The sequence below is a fragment of the Sinocyclocheilus rhinocerous genome, unplaced genomic scaffold (assembly GCF_001515625.1).
Source record: "Sinocyclocheilus rhinocerous isolate Xijiao unplaced genomic scaffold, SAMN03320098_v1.1 scaffold66, whole genome shotgun sequence".
Lineage (NCBI taxonomy): Eukaryota > Metazoa > Chordata > Actinopteri > Cypriniformes > Cyprinidae > Sinocyclocheilus > Sinocyclocheilus rhinocerous.
Genome location: NW_015662934.1, coordinates 872,259 through 890,973, shown reverse-complemented (window position 1 = coordinate 890,973; position 18,715 = coordinate 872,259). Strand labels below are relative to the sequence as shown.

The window sequence follows — 18,715 nt, the reverse complement described above, 5'->3', positions numbered from 1 at the left end:
CTTGAGGTATTCGGTCAATCACAACGCACTGGATAGCTGGCTAATCAGAGCACACCTCGCTTTTCAGACCGATTAGTTTTGTAAAAATCGACGCGTTTCAGAAAGGCGGGACATAGAGGAGAAACAATAATGTACAGTATGTGGAAAATAATGTGTTTTTTTTTACTTTAAACCGCATAAACACATTTCATTACACCAAATACACAAAATAATGTTCTTTTTAGCAGCATCATATGACCCCTTTAATGCTTTTATTCAGCAAGGAGACATTAAGTATAAATCAGCATAACTGTTTACAACACTGATTATACTAATAAATGTCTCTTCAGTAGCAAATCAATCTTACAATGATTTCTGAAGGACTATGTGACATTGAAGAATGACTGCTAAAATATATATATTTAAACAGAAAACATTTAACATCATTTTAAATTGTAAACAATCAAACAAATGTAGCCCTGGAGAGCATTTAAATATGTATAACCATAGTCATGTAGTGTACCATAGCATTTCAAAGAACCATGGTACTAGTATGGTACATGGCCAAAAAATACTGTATTGCATTAGCAATTGCACAAAGAACAGAAGAACTGCAGAGACCCTTTCTGCTTCACAGGGTCAGAGTAAAAAAAAACATGTAAAGGTCTTTTATTTTTGTCTTCAGGGGGTTTAAACACTAATGAGATGGACGCCCACTCCAGTCATGTTGTGCGGTCAGTGCGCTCCAGGTGCTCTCAAGTGTGTGTATGTGTGTGTGTGTACAGAGCTCTGCTATTATAAACACAAAATGCAGCACAAACACACAAAACAATGCCACAGAGACACTGAATAACATTTTGAGAATGAATGTCTATCATTATGGCTGTAAACCTTCTTAAATGGATCACAGATTTTAGACAAGCTTAAACAAAGCACTTTGTGGCCGGCGGTTTATATGAGAAGAGCTCTGACATACTGCAGTGTATCTGTGAATCAAGTATAAGTTATCGTTTCCTCTTCCCTATCAGAGCACACAAACAGAATCTGAATGTGTGTGTGTGTGTGTGTGTGTGTGTGTGTTATTGAAGGTCACAAAGCAAGGGTCTGTATCATCCCTGGAGATGATCTGGCTGTATGCTGATATCTGCTTGTTTTTTTACTAAAAACCCTAAATGTCGAACTCTAACTGTGATGCATATTGACATGATGCATATTGACAACTGAACATGTACATGACTAAAACACACACAAAAAAAACACGTATACTTTTTAAGTAGATGTCCTTGGTCGTATTGTGCACAATTGATCAGTGCATGTTATCTTTCATCAAAATGTAAAAATGAAATCACATTTCTATAGGTCATTTGGTCAGGGCAACATAATATTAATGTCATAGCTTTAAATCTTGTTCTACTTCATTCCTGGTAAATAATCTTTTTTACTCCTAAATACGGTATAAATAAGTATTAATGCCAACATAGGCAATATTTTTAGGTATCATAATTGTGCTCCTGATGTAAAACACCTTCTTTTGGGCAAAATAATAATATGAATAATAATCAAAATAATAACAAGTTGAATAAATAAATCAAATCAATACATTAAATATATATATATATATATATACACACAAAACAATGCCACAGAGACACTGAATAACATTTTGAGAATGAATGTCTATCATTATGGCTGTAAACCTTCTTAAATGGATCACAGATTTTAGACAAGCTTAAACAAAGCACTTTGTGGCCGGCGGTTTATATGAGAAGAGCTCTGACATACTGCAGTGTATCTGTGAATCAAGTATAAGTTATCGTTTCCTCTTCCCTATCAGAGCACACAAACAGAATCTGAATGTGTGTGTGTGTGTGTGTGTGTGTGTGTGTTATTGAAGGTCACAAAGCAAGGGTCTGTATCATCCCTGGAGATGATCTGGCTGTATGCTGATATCTGCTTGTTTTTTTACTAAAAACCCTAAATGTCGAACTCTAACTGTGATGCATATTGACATGATGCATATTGACAACTGAACATGTACATGACTAAAACACACACAAAAAAAACACGTATACTTTTTAAGTAGATGTCCTTGGTCGTATTGTGCACAATTGATCAGTGCATGTTATCTTTCATCAAAATGTAAAAATGAAATCACATTTCTATAGGTCATTTGGTCAGGGCAACATAATATTAATGTCATAGCTTTAAATCTTGTTCTACTTCATTCCTGGTAAATAATCTTTTTTACTCCTAAATACGGTATAAATAAGTATTAATGCCAACATAGGCAATATTTTTAGGTATCATAATTGTGCTCCTGATGTAAAACACCTTCTTTTGGGCAAAATAATAATATGAATAATAATCAAAATAATAACAAGTTGAATAAATAAATCAAATCAATACATTAAATATATATATATATATATATATATATATATATATTATTATTATTATATATTTATTTATTATAAAACAGAGCATAAATGTCCAGCAAATATCAAATTTTGCAAACAAATGTGACCTGTAGGGCTGGGCAATATAAACAATTTAAATTTTTATAACATTTTACTGGAGAGCTAACAAACTTCTGCTTAATAAGACAAGATCTTACCTCGATAGAACCGAAGTCCACATTTTCATAGTGAAAGTGGGCACAGTCAACAAGCTTGGGGAAGTGACCTTTCACAACAGAAAGCCTGGAACCACAATCAATAGATGATATGATGAGTTAACACATCATATACTGTATGTTTATCAGTTACAAATAGAGAAAAGTTTAAAACTATGTTTAACTTATCTGGTTAATCAAATTAGTCATTCTAGCAAGTAGCAGTACGACTATTTCTCAGCCCACACGTGACGTTAACACTGAGTTTTGCCTAGGACAGTACTACTATGTACATTTTCTTCAGCTCTAGTTTGTATTTTCAAGTTCCACCGAATGTAGAAGCTCTCTAGGGCAGCTTTCAGTAAGGACACCACAGGGAAACTTTGCATCCCATTATCAGTTATTTCAGGGGGAAGTGAAACTCAGTTCTTCCTGTTTTACAGTGTGTTCAGAGCTTGACAAACCTGAAGCTGAACTCAGTTTCTGAGCTACAATGCTGACAGTAACACAGCCCTTCACTTCATTAACTATTAAACCAAAATATAGTCCATCACTTTTGTGTCTAAAACCTTTAAGGCTGTTTTACTCTTCATTTCAATTGCTTGGTCCACACCTGAGTTTGAGGGTCCTGGTTACAATTCAAGTGGGTGTGGTTGCAAGGTGGGAACCTTAGTTAAGAAAGGTGCTTTAGAATAGAGCCCTATGATTTCCAATGCGAAAAAACAAGGACAGAATCGTAGAACCCAGTCATAAATATGGAATTTACTGTGTAATGTGTAATGTCAAGGAATTTGGCAAAGTTTGGATTAATAAATCAAAATGCTATACACAATCAAACTGCTAAAAGACTGCTATTGAAATATGAAGTATACATGTCTACTACACAAACTCAAGCACATGTGACGCTTGTGGTGTTTTCAGTGTCTGGCATCTTATATGAGGACTTGAACTTCATCCCCAGAGCTGCTCTCTAGCTCACTCATTAAAACATTATTTTAAAATAAGACTTTTAATAATAAACATCTGTTGTGCAGAATATTGTTTGTCAAAAAATTTTAAGAAACAGAAACCAGAAAAAAGATAACACAATTTCTGAAAAAAAGAAAACCTATCATAGGGCACTATTATTGTTACAGTTTTTTTTGTTACATAATTCAAAATTAAAATAAAATACAGAGAATTAGGTTTAAAAAAAGATTTCATAGAGCCTGATGGAGAGACATGCAGTTTCTCACCTTTTGCTCATCTTCCCCTTCAAGTTGGCTGTGGTTCCCACCGATCGGGTCGCAGGCTCCCCAGAACTGTCCAGATTATCAGTGCTTCGAGCCTGAAGGACGGGGAATGAGAATATAAAAGAAACCGTTTTTATGATGGGTTCTGATGGGTTCATTCAACAACACAAAGATCAAAGTCATCCCTGTTTCAAGAGCTAAAGTATGCATCATCTGAATTCAATGACAATCAACATACTTTGGAGAAAATAAATCAGCAGTGATATTACGGAGATGATTCTCTGAAGATTCATAAGGTCTCAAGCAGATCACTTTGATTTTAATGTTCAAATCAATCTAAGAAAATTACTAAGGGAGCAGCAAGCAGCTTGTGAAGCGACCGGGACAGTTGTCTTCTGACCTCTGGTCTCATTTAGAATAAAAGCCAAGCGTTTACATCAAACTTCACACTTTGACCACTGGCGTGTGATCCAAGTGGCCATTTTTAAACCTCTATGCAAAATTACCGTATTGTCCCGAATATAAGACAATATTTTTTTCTTGGAAATACATCTGAAAAAACGCGGTGAAAAGGGGGGGGGGGTCGTCTTATAATCAGGGTCGTCTTATATTTGGGCCAATACGGTAGTATCAGATATGAGATTTGTGATTGACAGCGGTGCACAGCAAGCGATAAGAGCATCAAAATATGAATCTTCTAATAATAAATTTTGGTAACACTTCATTTTGATAGTCCACTTTAGACATTCTACTATGAGAAACTTTGCAAGTATATGTCAACTTATTTTCTAACCCTAAACCTAACGTAACAGTCAAGAGTTAGTAGACATTTAGTTGCAAATTAATGAGAATTACTTGACATGTAGTTGCAAAGTTACTTCTAGTTAGTGGGCTATCAAAACAGTGTAACCTACATTTTAATTATTAATGCTGTGTATACACTTCAGAAATAGCATTTTTATATTTATAAATATCTAAAATAAATAAAAATAAAATCCAAATATATGTATTCAGATATGTAAAATATATGTAGAGAGATTTTTTGAGATGTATAGAGATAATTTAGATTATTAGTAGTAGTATTTACCTACAGAAACATAAACAAATAATAAAAGGCACTTTAGATTATAAAAAGAACAAAATAAAAAAAGGCCAAAACTTCAGCAACAATCATTTTATCAAAAATTATTTCATTTAAAATATCTGTTGCAAAATCTAATTTTATGCCAACTGATTTTCCAATAAACGGCAAAATGTAGTTTTCAACAGACTTTCATTTTACTGTCTTTGCCTCAAGCTTACAGCTGATGTTCTTAGAAAATATGACGTGACGTACAGCTCTAAAAAGTTCAGAGCAGTCACTCGGTTTTAGAGTTCCGGCATTACAAAACAGCGCTCTGGGCCTTAGAGCAAGAGCTGCGTACACACCGGATGTTTCCTCCCTCATTACATCTTTTTATTCTTGTCCTTGATGAATAAAAGCCCCGGTGAATTATGGCTCAGTCATGCAGATTAGTTCTGATAACAGCGGACCTGTCATGATGACTGTTTGAGTTTCATCCACCTGACAGGCAGTTTCGATGGAAACACTGCCACGGGAGCATTTGGTTGCGAGACAGCACTTCCCCGAACCCCTCGGGGGAAGCACAGATCTCTGCAGTCCTCCTTTAGGTTTGCACAACACCAAACAATCACGGATGAGTTTAAACACTGGAATGAGGGGATGACAAGACTGGATCTGCCTGCTGCTTTACCCAAAGCAATCCTTGTTTTCTCCCGCAAAGGGATGGCAAATTAGGAAAGGCCAGCGCATTGATAAGCCAATCATTTTAGAGGCGATGATCAGATTGATTGAAGCACTGTGCGTGTGGCAGTATGGGAGAAAGGAGGTGTCGGACACTTCTGTCAAACTTACCTTTATTGCTAGCTGCTCTCCCCTGGACAAGAAACCTTTAGAAATGGTCAGTAGTGCATAAGCATATTTAACAAGGATTAAACCTATACTGTACTGTTAAGCAAGCAGATGTGTGTGAACTTAGTGCGTTCCTATATAATCTCAATGATAACCATAAACCCCTCAGTATGTGTGCTTACTTCTATAACTAAGCAGAATGCCAAGCAAAAGCACTGGTGCCGTGTAAACAAATATTGTGTTTGGATTTGCATGCTGCAACTCTTAGAGGAGACAAGGAAGCAAAGCTGAAAACACTGACAGACTGGCCTCAAAAGGTAAAATCACTTCCGTCAACCTCTACCTGACCACAAGCCTCACAGTTCCTGATCAGAGTTATTATTGATAATGAAAACCGTTACAAAAACTAGGAAGAAGAAATCTAGCACTAAAAAGAATAAGTAAAAATTAAGTAATCTAAAGCTATAAACATGCACTAAAACATAAACAAAAACACACAGAAACTGTACTGAGAAAATGATCTTGTATAATAAAATATGCATAGTATTTTATTATTTTATTTTTAATACTGACAATGCAATAAAAACCAGACAAAACCTAGGTGGTTTCCAAAAATGCAAACAAAATAAAAACTATTAAATGAACAGGAAAAACTGAAACTAAACTGTAAAAATACAATCCAAAACAAAAACTTTAACTGGCCATTTACTATATATACACACACACACACACAAAATAAAATATAATTAAATATATATAAAATAAAAAATTGAGAAAGTAAATCTAGAAACAACTACTAAATTACTAAAAATAAAGATAAAAAAAAAAAAATTACAATTTATAATTTTACAATTATAATACTATTTAGGAATAATTGAAACTACATGAAACTGAAATTGAAAGTAATATAAAAAAGAAACATTTTCAAAAATATAACAGCCCTGCCCCTGATAAGTTAAAAAGAAAACAAAAAGCATTCTTCTGACCCAACCTGCTTCCAGAACCCCACCTTCTCCATTTGGCTTTGAATTGAGCACACATTCCTCAATCCGATGAAATCTCGGCCCTCACAACACACGGCTTGAAGATCAGCTGAGATCTCAGAGGAGAGATGTCGGCCAAATCAGTGACAGTGAGAAGAGCTGCCTGCCAATGTCTCGCCTATAAATCAGTGGAAATATATTGCACACTTACACCGTAGTGCACAGGCATGTCTGAAGATATTAACTGGAGTCACACTGATTGTTTGCCAGTCATTATTAGGCAGCGTTCTGTCTCTGTCCCTGACTGACACAAGGGTTATTGAGGTAGTCAACATTCCTGCAGCAAAAGCAGCATTTTTAGACACTATCCTGTATCTTTCTTAAAAACTGACAACATTTACTGTCAAAACTATTTTTGTTCCATTACCTTAATATAAATAAAAACAGACCCCATTTACATTCTTAATGTCCCCTGGTCTTACTGAATATGATTCAGCAATCTTTCATAAAAATATAAATGCATTTCTACAACTGAAATTACTTTCTGCTGACATCAAGGATGGGGAAATATGATAATAACCAACAACATTTAGAACATATATACAGAAGGAAAATATGAATAATGCTTGCTGCAAAAGAAGTTGCTATGCGGTTGCTAGGGTGTTTTGGATGGCTGCTTATTGGCCCAAGTCTCTACGATATTTTGGTCTCTAGATATGGCTCAGGGTTTGTCAAATCCCTAACCATGAGGAAAAGCAACAGTAATAGTCATGCTTGCTTAAGTATTCCCTTCTGAATATTGTGTTTCACTCAGAAATACACCACATCACAGAAGCTAAATATGCCATTTTAAGCTGTCTTGAAAGGTCTGGTTTGACATTCAAAGAAATATAGAAGTCCAGTACAGTTGAAGCGTTTGGAGTCAGTAAGATTTGAAATAATATTTTCATTCAGCTAGGACATGTTAAATTGATCAAAAGAGACAGTGAAGACATTTATAATGTTACAAAAGATTTGTATTTTAGAAAATCTGCTCTTTAGATCTGTCTATTCAAAGAATTCTGGAAAAAAACAATGTATCACAGTTTCCACAAAAATATTAAGCAGCACAACTGTTTTCAACATTGATAATAATAATAAATGTTTCTTGAGCACCAAATCAACATATAAGAATGAATTCTAAAAGATCATGTGACACTGAAGACTGGAGTAAGGATGCTGAAAATTCAGCTTTGCGTCACAGGAATAAATTATATTTTAAACTACATAAAAATAGAAAACTGCTATTTGAAATTGTAATAATATTATTTGTTTTACAGTATTTTTTGATCAAATTAATGGAGCCTTGATGAGCACGACACTTGTTTTATAAATATTTGTTAAAATCTTACCGACCACAGATTTTTGAACGATAGTCTATATAGCATAATATGCTTAAAAAAACCCTGAAACTAATTAAAAGAACATCAAAATATTACTTACTCAAAGACAAACTGATAAATATCTATGCTGAATGCTAATTCAAATCAATACACTGGTCCAAGTTTCATTGCATATTGTGTGCTGAAATCACGAGACTTGTCCGTCCAGCTGTGAAACGGTGCCGAACAAAACACGCCTGGATCTCCAAAGAGGCAGCAAGCTTTTATTCAACCCACAATAAAGACTACATTTCAACCTTCAAGTGTTCCTCATACAACGCTGCGGGTATTACTGCGTGTAGCGACGGTAAACGCAGCTGGTTTTAACCAAGGCCGCAGTGATGTTATGCAAACACGCACCTGGCGGACCCGCTGTAGGATTTACAGCAAACAACACACCTGGCGGCTGGCATACGGGTTCACCTGAGATAAATCTGGGATGGAAACATGCTAATCAACCACGTCCATCTAGAACATCACTTCTCTGCTGTACGATAAAGTAGGCATAACTTGCACTAGTCTACCAAACTGGCCAATCCATGCCGTTTCTCTTGTGGTAACCTCATACATGTTCTCCATGACTGGTTTATGTTTCTCTGACAGACGCTGTTGAACACAACACACAGAAGACTGCTCTCGACAGCTGATTAAAATCGTACATGTTAAAAACATAAAAGCACTAAAATTTATAATGCATTACCCAGCCAACCAATTAAACCATAAGCCAACTAGGTAAATATTTCCACATTCAAACACTGAATCTTCCTTGCTCTCAGATTGCTTCATACCTTGAGCATTCTCTTCCTCTTGAACATTTCTTCTGTTGTTGATTCCGTGAGGCAGAACTACGGAGGTCAACAAGGTCGAGTACTAGCCACACTTTAGTTGTCATCACCTCTCTACGTCATCGCTTCACCGATTCAGATGCGTCCGCGTTCGTTCTCCTGCGGTCGGACCCTCCACAGATACGTGCAGATGGGTGGGCTTTCCTTGGAGATTTCCATAAGCAAAAATAAAATGAACTCTCTCGTCACACACTCATCTATCTTGCCTTTCTTACCGTCTCAGACACACAAAAAGCTCACGTTCAGAGGCACCTGTTGAATATTTGATGTGGCGATCTGAACACTGGGTTAACGCCAGGCCTCTGTAACTCCTCAGCTGTTCGCAGGAAGAGAAGGGCTGCTCGTATGACAGAGCTTTTGTGCCGTTCTCTCCACTCGTTTTTGGTTAGGGATGTTCAGGCTCTCTTATTTAGGTATGTCCTGATAGTTCAATAAAGAAATATAAATACATCCCAGTTTAAACTAGGGCTGCACCATTGATCAAAATATAACCAAAATTGCGATATGGCTTAGAGTGCTCATCTAAAAGGCTGTAATTCAATATAAAAGTTTAACATTCAAAAGTGAAGATATTAAATATTGTAATTTTTACAGTTGTAATGTAAAATAAATATTACTATATTATATCTCTTAATTACTTTTTTTTTAATTTACACTGAAAATGTTCTTATTTTGTTTTTATTTAATAATTATTATTATTGCTGTTGTTGTATTATAACCATATAGAGGTATAAATCACAAGATTTTGGCCATATTGTGCAGCCGTATTAACAAACACAGCAAACCTGGATTTTTTTCAATCGCATTTTAAATCACAATTTTTATCAGAAAAACTAGATTTCCTCCCCAAATCGTGCATCCTTTGTTTAAACTGTTGGCTGAATGACTTAAGATGAAAAATCTTCAGCGTCAATCTAGCAGGCATCTGTTTGCAGTTCTCTGTAATCTGTCATATTTCTGAGCGAAACAGGATAAAAAAAATTGGTGCTATATATCTGAATGGGACCAATAGGTTGAAGAAGAGGAGTTACAAAATAAGAAGGATCACAAAGTCAATAAGACACAATATGCATTAAGAAAGTAAATTGGGTCAGTTTTGATTTCATTGAGACTTTAAAAATTAGATCACTATATCCTTATCCCTCCATCTAAAATAAATGGTTTAGGCCACAACTTCCGAGCATCCAATCTGACCCTGGATTTTCATACATCAGAACTCAAAGTCCTGACTACTAAAAGCCCATTCCGGTCATCCAATAATCAATGTCCTGTTGACGCTATGCACAGTTTACCTGTCTTTTCACCTGCTTTCCAGAAGATACGCACAGACAACTCACAAACAAGGGCTCTTCCAACTCAGTCAGACATTTGAAGTAAGATACAGAAGGAAAGGCAAAAAAGGGACACAGAGCAGGAACATGCACACAAACAAAAGACACGGGTCTCATTCACAAACATGTCTTTAATATAACCAGTGTTTAATAACAGTTAAATTTATCACTTATATTTATTTGAAATTCACAATAAAACTCATTACATTACAGAACTTTTGTAGCTTTGAAAATAAACTTATTGTAGGGTCACTTACTTATTTTTTTAAGGTTTATTTTTGGCATTTTCGCCTTTTATTACGATAGGACAGATCAGAACTGACAGGAATTGAAGTGGCAGAGAGAGATAGGGGCAGGATCGAGAAAGGTCCTCCAGTGGGGATTCGAACTCAGGAAGCCCGTAGCGCAATGGTGCTAAATGTCGGTGCGCTGTCCACAGGGCTATCAGCACTGATGTAGGATCACTTAGTTGACATAGAATATATGAAACTAAGTTCAATTAGACTTATTGTAGAATCACTTTTATTATATTATAACTAAGTTAACTAAATGACCCTACTAAGTCTAATTTCAAAGCAACAAATGTTAGAACAGTTCAAGTCAGAATGAGTTCTGCTTTAATGCAGCCGATAATGTTGTCTAGGACTATATAAAAAAAAAAAAAAAAGTATTTTGCATTTCAACTAGTTTTGAAATTGGATACGAAATGGAAAAAAAGTACATGCAGAGACTGACAAATATAGGAGAGGTTGTACGAAAGCCCTTATATGGACATGGGTGTATATTATGCTAATAACTTTATGAAGACGCGAATAATAGAATAATCTGGATTGATCAACAAATGACGGTAAAAATTCACAATTACGAGTGAATGAGACCCAAGAAGGTGAAAGCGACATGCACAGTTAAGAGGATGGGTTCAAACCCTGCAATTCGCCAAATGCATCTGAATCATCTTAATGCAGCGTTTTATCAGTTTACTGTTCCTCTCGCTCAGTTCATAACTGTATAAATGGAGTCAGAGTTGATCCCATCCTGTGCGTGAAGTGCGTTTGGCTGCGGAGCGGCACTTACCGGACATGTCTGCCAGGCTCATCGTTCTCACAAACATGGCGCATTTCCGAACCCACTGGGGTCCTGACACTTGACACAGAAAAGGAGAATAAAGGCCATTTAAATGTCAGCCATGAGTCTGCACTATAATCTCAAACACACAAGAAGCTGCCATAACCTAAACACTGTGGATTATGAAAATGCATGAATGGGCCAGCATGATTACAGCAAGAACAGTGAGGATGGCTTATATGGGAAGACATATTGCATCAACTCAATGTGCAACTAGTGGACACTTGTTTTACTCATATTTAGTTTTTCAATACAGTTTTATTCCCCTCAAGCTACCTTTTGGTGTTTAAAACTGGATTTTAGTACCACAATAATTTAACTATCCTGACATTTATATGTTTTGTCTGGCCAGCGAGAGAAATAAAAGCAGTGCATGAAAGATTTTAAGAGTTTGTCTTTAATTAACATGTAAATGAACTCCTGTAATGATGTAAAAATGCCCTGTGCTTTACGAGGTCAGTCTCATGTAGAGCTGAACTGCAGACTTCAGTAAACAAACGCAAAGAATCCATGAGACCTCCGGGCAGGAATTCTCTGGTATGGGGAGTATTCTGCAACCATGGCAACGAGTGATGTAGGAATGGACTGTGTTTTTGTAAGAAGCATTTTTCGGCCCGTGTGAGAGTTGCGCCAAGTTCAGCCAGTTAACAAAGACTTTAAGGCCAAAAGCCTACTTAAGTACACAAAACATGAACATTGGCCAAGGCACTGCAAGCACGCTGATCCGTTCTACATAATACACATGCTTTATTGAGTTACAACAAACCTCTGTCTGTATATCATTTAACTAACTTTCTCAGCAAGAATATCTTTAAACTGGAGCTCCGTTATGACATTAGCTCTACTGAAAGAGAAAACTAACCACAGATGGCATTCGTTTATCCTAATCTGTGCCATAGTGCTTCTTGCATTAATGCTGATGCAACATGTTACTTGTGTGTTAATGTAGTTGTTTGGAGCACATTCAGGTCATACTCTCCAAAGAGCCAAAAATAAAGAAAAAAAAACAGATTTTAATCTAGCTAGTTAGACTAGCTAGTTAAACAAGCACTTATTTTATGTATGACTTAAAATTCACAAAAAACTCCATAAAAAATATAAAGCATTAAGACTTCTAAAAGATGATTTTAAAGATTTGTACAAGAAGCTAACATGCAATTATCAATAAAGCAGAAATCTTTAGCATGTCAATATCAGTCAATATCTTCATATATATACAGTATATATGAAGTGTTCATTTGCAAAAACAGATAACTTTGAACTATTTTCAAAAATCATGTTTTTCATTGTGCATTCTAATTAAACTCAATCAAACTGCAATTGGTAAAAGTAAAGTAAAAAGAACAAAAAAAAATACAGCTAACTAACACAATAAAACAATGAAAATATGATAACAATAAAAAACATGTTATCTGTTTTTGCAAATGAAAAAAAATTAACTTAAATGATTTTAGCAAATGGCTGCAATATAACAAAGAGTGAAAAATTTAAGGGGGTCTGAATACTTTCCGTACCCACTGTATATGACCCTGGACCACAAAACCAGCCATAAGTAGCATGGGTATATTTGTAGCAATAGCCAACAATACAATTGTATGGGTCAAAATTATCGATTTTTCTTTTAAGCCAAAAATCATTAGGATATTAAGTAAAGATCATGTTCCATGAAGATATTTTGTAAATTTCCTACAGTAAATATATCAAAACTAAATTTTTGATTAGTAATATGCATTGCTAAGAACTTAATTTGGACAACTTTAAAGGCGATTTTCTCAATATTTTCTTTTTTTTTTTGCACCCTCAGATTCCAGATTTTCAAATAGTTGTATCTCAGCCAAATATAGCCAACATACATATATATATATATATATACTGTATATATATCAACCCTCTACATTGCGATTAAATCACTCGCATATATGTACCATTTTACAAACATTATATATGTTTGTAAAATGGCATAACTTATATATATATATATATAGTCTAGTATAGTATAGTATTTCAGTTTGGCGAGTAAACAAAAAAATTGACTAGCCAATGGCGATTCAATTGCCAAGGTGTCCGTAGAGTGTTGTATATATATTAACTCTGACAATGGTTCAGTTCAATTTTAAAGTGTCATTTGATTCTGTTATTTTGGTCCGAATCATGATTAGGGCTGGTTGACATTAATATTTCCCACTTTTGAGGTATATATTACCATTCACAAGTCTGAGGTCAGTATTTTTTGTCAAACATTCATAAACAAAACAAAAAACCAAAAAAATAAATAAATAAAATAAAATCTTAGTAATCCACCCATGCTACTATAAAATGCCTAATAACAAATTTTAAATAAGGAACAAAAAATATCCTACTAGATAAACTAAAATTCTGAGAAATAGAAATTTCAGTATATGCACAGCAATTTTACTTGACTGTTACAACATTCTTATAAGACTGTAACAGAAACTAAAATAGCAACCCTTTATTTGTAAAGTGTTTTATCATTCAAAAACAGGCATTACCTCACGCTATTCAAATACAAATGTAGTACCAGTATAGTATATTACAAGTACATTTTTACTAAGCGGATGTTTGTGGGTCACCATAGTAACACTGTCAGCTGTCGTTTGAATGCGGCCGAATTGTGCTGATATGGAGAAGAGCGAGAGAGGCTTATTATAGAGAAGTCGTGCTGTCAAAGTCCGTACCATCATGTGGGCAGCATCTCTATAGTAACAGTGCTGGCTTTGGCCATGAAGAAAGGCTCAGCGCGCGTGTGTGTGTGTGTGTGAAGGGTGAAACCAAATGGTTGTTAAATAAAGAAACCAGGATGGATGTAGAGAGAGAAATATTCAAACGAACAGTAGGCTTTGTTTGTGTAAGTGTCACACAGTGTTTAAGGTGTTCCTGGTAATAACCACACTAGAAACGCACAGCCCGAGCCGCGTCCAGCAAAGCACACGCTGTGAAGTCTGCCTGTAGGTGCGCTGGATAAAATGGGTCACACACACACACACACACACACACACACACACACACTATTATTGTTAATTCCTCCCGCTGTCTCTCTGTGCTGTCAGATCATGAGTAGTTCTGCTGCACACACACACACACACACACACACACATACACAAAACACTACTGTGCCATTTGACCTTGAGAGCAGGAGTGTAAATATTTGCTCTGATGATCCAATTCAATCATTTTAATGATTCAATTTAATCATTTTAAAGTTTAATTTGATTCAGTTATTTTGGTCTGATTCATGATTAGGGCTGTGTTGATATATTAAATATTTCCTATATTTTCGAGATATATACTATAATTCAAAAGTCTGAGGTCAGTAAGTTGTTTTTTTTTCATTTAGCAAGGATTCATTTAATTGATCAAAATTGAAAGTAAAGACATTTTTACAAAAGCTATTTATTCCAAATACATTTTCAACATTGATAATATTAAAAGTTTTGCAAGCAGCACATCAACATATTAGAGTGATCATGTAACATAGAACTTAGCTTTACATCACAGGAAAAAAAACACTTTAAAATATATTAAAATACAAAAATAATTATTTAAAATTGTAATAATATTTAACAATATTATTGTATTTTTTTTCTCAGCCTCAGTAAACATAAGATACTTTTTTCAAAAACATTAAAATTTTTTACTGACCTCAAACTTCGGAATGGTTAGTATAAAATTAAGCAACATCATTAATCTGTTGTGATTTTAATGCCCTTTATTTCACCATTATGTTTCCTAAAGAATGTTTTTTTTTTCTCTATAGAAGTTTGAATCATTGCCATTAATCTGTCTGTTTAAATGAATCAATTCATAACAATTCAAATCAACCTAAAGATTCAAATGCATCATTATTCATTAATGTTCACAGAAGTCACTGTCTGGCATGTTTTAAATATTAAGATGTTTTAGTAAAAATATATGTAGGTAAATATAGCTATACTATATACTATACTGAATTGTGAAAAAATGTACAGTATTTTACTTCACATTTTAAATTCAGTTTGGAAATTATGGGAAAATAATATCATCTAAAGGTCACAAATGAGCAATCAGCCCTATTCAAATCAAATATTTGAAAATATATTTAATTATTAATTTTAAAAATGCATTCCATTTTCATCAGATCATTTTTAGTTTGCCAAATATTTACACCCCTACCTGCGATCCACATAGATTCTCTCCCTACAAGCTCTGATTAAAGACACGCTGCAGTTAAAAAAACATGGGTTTGGAGAGGTTGACGGTGCTAACAGAACTAATGACTTGAAAACACAACCCTCAGATGTCACCAAACTGGAACTGGCCATTACGATCATTGTTTTTCGGTTGCCGTTGCTCGCAGCAGGTGTCCTGGATCTGACCTCGAAACAATACAATAGGACAGCAGCCATTAAGTCACTCAAGCAGAAGAGGCTATACAGGCTATTGTCAATTGTCTTGGAGAGTCGCCACCCCAAAACCCCACCTCCAAATCTCTAAGACTAAGCAGCTTTTTCCCAAGACCATTAAAAGGCAGAGTATATGCACAGTTTGTGGATGCCATTTCAGAAAAAGCCCAAGCGAGCATATTCCAGTAAAATGTAATGGTCTGATGGGAACGCTAGCCTCGCAAAGAAGCACTGTGTGCTACTATAGTAAAGTGATGGTATCACATGGCATGGTACTAAAAGACGACCATATTTACATATGATAACATTTACATGGAATTTGAAAGAACATCATGGGATTGTGAAGGCGCCATAGGAACACTACCGTATTTTTACTGTACTTTCAGTGGAAAGGTGAACCAGGTGAATTTGGAAATGGATGCACAAATATGTCTAGCAAGGTATAGGCGGAGGGTGAACCGAGTCCAGGCTAAGGCTAAAAGCAGCCAAATCTATTAACTACAAACATCATAAACCCGTCTTTTTAGGCAAGAACCAGTTATGGGTGTCATGTAGGCTAATAAAATATTTTTAATGGGACTGAATTTGTATTTAACGTGATTACAATTTAATAAAAGCTTTAGAAATTGATAATTATAATGTTTCACGTCCACGGTTTTTCCAAACAGTGAATAAATTATACAGCCTACAGAAAGCGAGCGAAGAACATTATCACTAACTTTGATCTATCGAGAGTTCAAGCGCTCACACACAAAAAAAACAGAACTATCGTTATAACCTGTGAAGCTGTCTACACTGTGAAATGAATATCTTACTTACATTGTACGTACATCTGCGCTTTGTTGTTTATGATGAGAGAATTCACGAGGGTCCGAATTCACGAGGGTCCGAATTCAGTCAGCGAGCACACGCGCTCAACAAAACTCAGTGATGAGTCATCTGAACGCCTCTGATTGGCCATTGCCTTCCTAAGCTCAACAGAATCATGTGTGATTGGTTATATTGCGCAACACTGTAAAAACGCTTAAAAAGAAAAACGGTGCAACATGAGCAGATCTTAATTTAATGCCACAATTGACACTTTCCATTTATTTCCCCTTTGTTAGCGACAGACGTAATAGATTTAATTTATTTGTGCAGGGGGATTTTTTTGTCCAATTTAGTGGCATTTTTGCTCCAAGTCCCCATGGCCAGGGGAATGCTAAGACTGAATCATTTTAGTGAATCAGATTTGTTCAAATCAAAAGATTTGTTCAGTGTTTTTCAGACATTCCTGCAAAGCGATTTGCATTGCATTTTTGTAATTGAATATATTTTTAGTTAAATACTACAGTTTATTATTGTTTCTGATTTCAGATTATATAGACAAATGTAGTGTTGTGTATGCCACTCGAAATTTAGTCAACTGATTGCCAAATCTCTGAATAATGAATTCGTTCAAATTAATCATTAAAAAGAATAGTCTCAAAAGAGCTATTTGTTTGTGAATCACTAATTAACAACCATTGAATGGTTGTGGTATATCAGATATACTGGATAATGGATAATCTTGCATAAGCATTAGAGATGCCAAACAGAGCTGTAACACTAAAGTGAATCAAGCACACCGATTCATTTTAGTGAATCAATTCATTTGGACAGTTCCGATCTCAAGAACGAGATTCAAAAAAGAATCCAGAGATTTGTACAACTTCTTGACAGTGTTTTTCAGACATGCCTGCAAAGCATTTTGCACCATATTTTTGTATAGTTAAACAGTAGTTTTTGTAGTTTTATAGTTTGTAGTTTTAGTTAAATACTACTGTTTATCTATGTTTCAGATTATGCAAATGTTATGTTGTTTACATATCACTCACCTCAGTTTTCTACTTCTTGGAACAATCAATAAGTTCAACTGAATCATTAAAAATAATACTCTCCAAAGAACTTTTTCTCACTAATTTACAACCATTCAAACATACTGAAGAATGTTAGATCTGAGTATCAAAGGTGTCATTGGCCTAAAAATCTAAAATTCTAATAATAAAAACCATTTGTCATTAGCAAAGCTTACTTTCGATCAATGTTTCTCAACTGGTTTTTCTTCAGCACCCGGATTTTACATTGGAAATCAAGTAGTGACTCAATAACAGAATAATAGCAGAATAAATCCTTAGGGGTCATATCATGCTATTAAAAAAAGAACATTATTTTGTGTATTTGGTGTCATGAAATATGTTTATGCGGTTTAAGGTTCAAAAAACATTATTTTCCACATACTGTACATTATTGTTTCTCCTCTATGCCCCGCCTTTCTGAAACGCGTCGATTTTTACAAAGCTCATCGGTCTGAAAAGCGAGGTGTGCTCTGATTGGCCAGCTATCCAGTGCGTTGTGATTGGCCGAATACCTCAAGCATGTGACGGAAATGTTACGCCCCTTACCATATTGTGATGCCCTGTCTGGCCGGAGCGACGAGACAAAAACATTAAAATCCATTACAAACGAGGCATTTGTTGCATCCAGTGGGGACATAATTACGGATTATAATGACTTATACTGTCTTTTTACGCGTTGCGTTGCATCGCGCCACGTAAACATAAAACCATGTCTGCATTTGTGATCGGAGAAATGACAAACAACAAGCCTACTCTACACTGCCCAAAAATCTCACGTTTGAATCGTCATTGGCAAATTATTTAAATATAAAAAACTTACTTACAGTCTGTGAGTCACAACAGCCGGTATTGTAGTCTACTCTACCAGGATCAGGAAACAGTCTTCCATAAAATGCGCTGGACACATCTGAATATTTGGGTTAAACTGTTACAACGAAACAGCGTCACACACCGCGGCCTTGAGTGAGCGGAGGCCGGAGGCTAGAGTGAGGAACGGCC

At 35.3% G+C, this 18,715-nt stretch overlaps 1 protein-coding gene across 4 annotated transcripts in view; it reads right to left on the bottom strand.

Moving 5' to 3' along the window:
- The window catches only part of LOC107728480 (rho GTPase-activating protein 33-like), a 57,602-nt gene that overhangs the window by 23,084 nt on the left and 15,803 nt on the right, over positions 1-18,715 (bottom strand). For 2 of the 4 annotated variants that reach the window (XM_016538650.1, XM_016538651.1), the window contains exons 2-5: positions 11,389-11,457; positions 5,738-5,772; positions 3,826-3,917; positions 2,594-2,678 (exon numbers count right to left, since the gene is read on the bottom strand). In XM_016538650.1, the coding sequence (XP_016394136.1) occupies positions 2,594-2,678; positions 3,826-3,917; positions 5,738-5,772; positions 11,389-11,425 (249 nt within the window). In that variant the 5' untranslated portion in view covers positions 11,426-11,457. The remainder of the gene's footprint in view (positions 1-2,593; positions 2,679-3,825; positions 3,918-5,737; positions 5,773-11,388; positions 11,458-18,715) is intronic. The other 2 variants (XM_016538654.1, XM_016538652.1) reach the window with 2 other exon arrangements.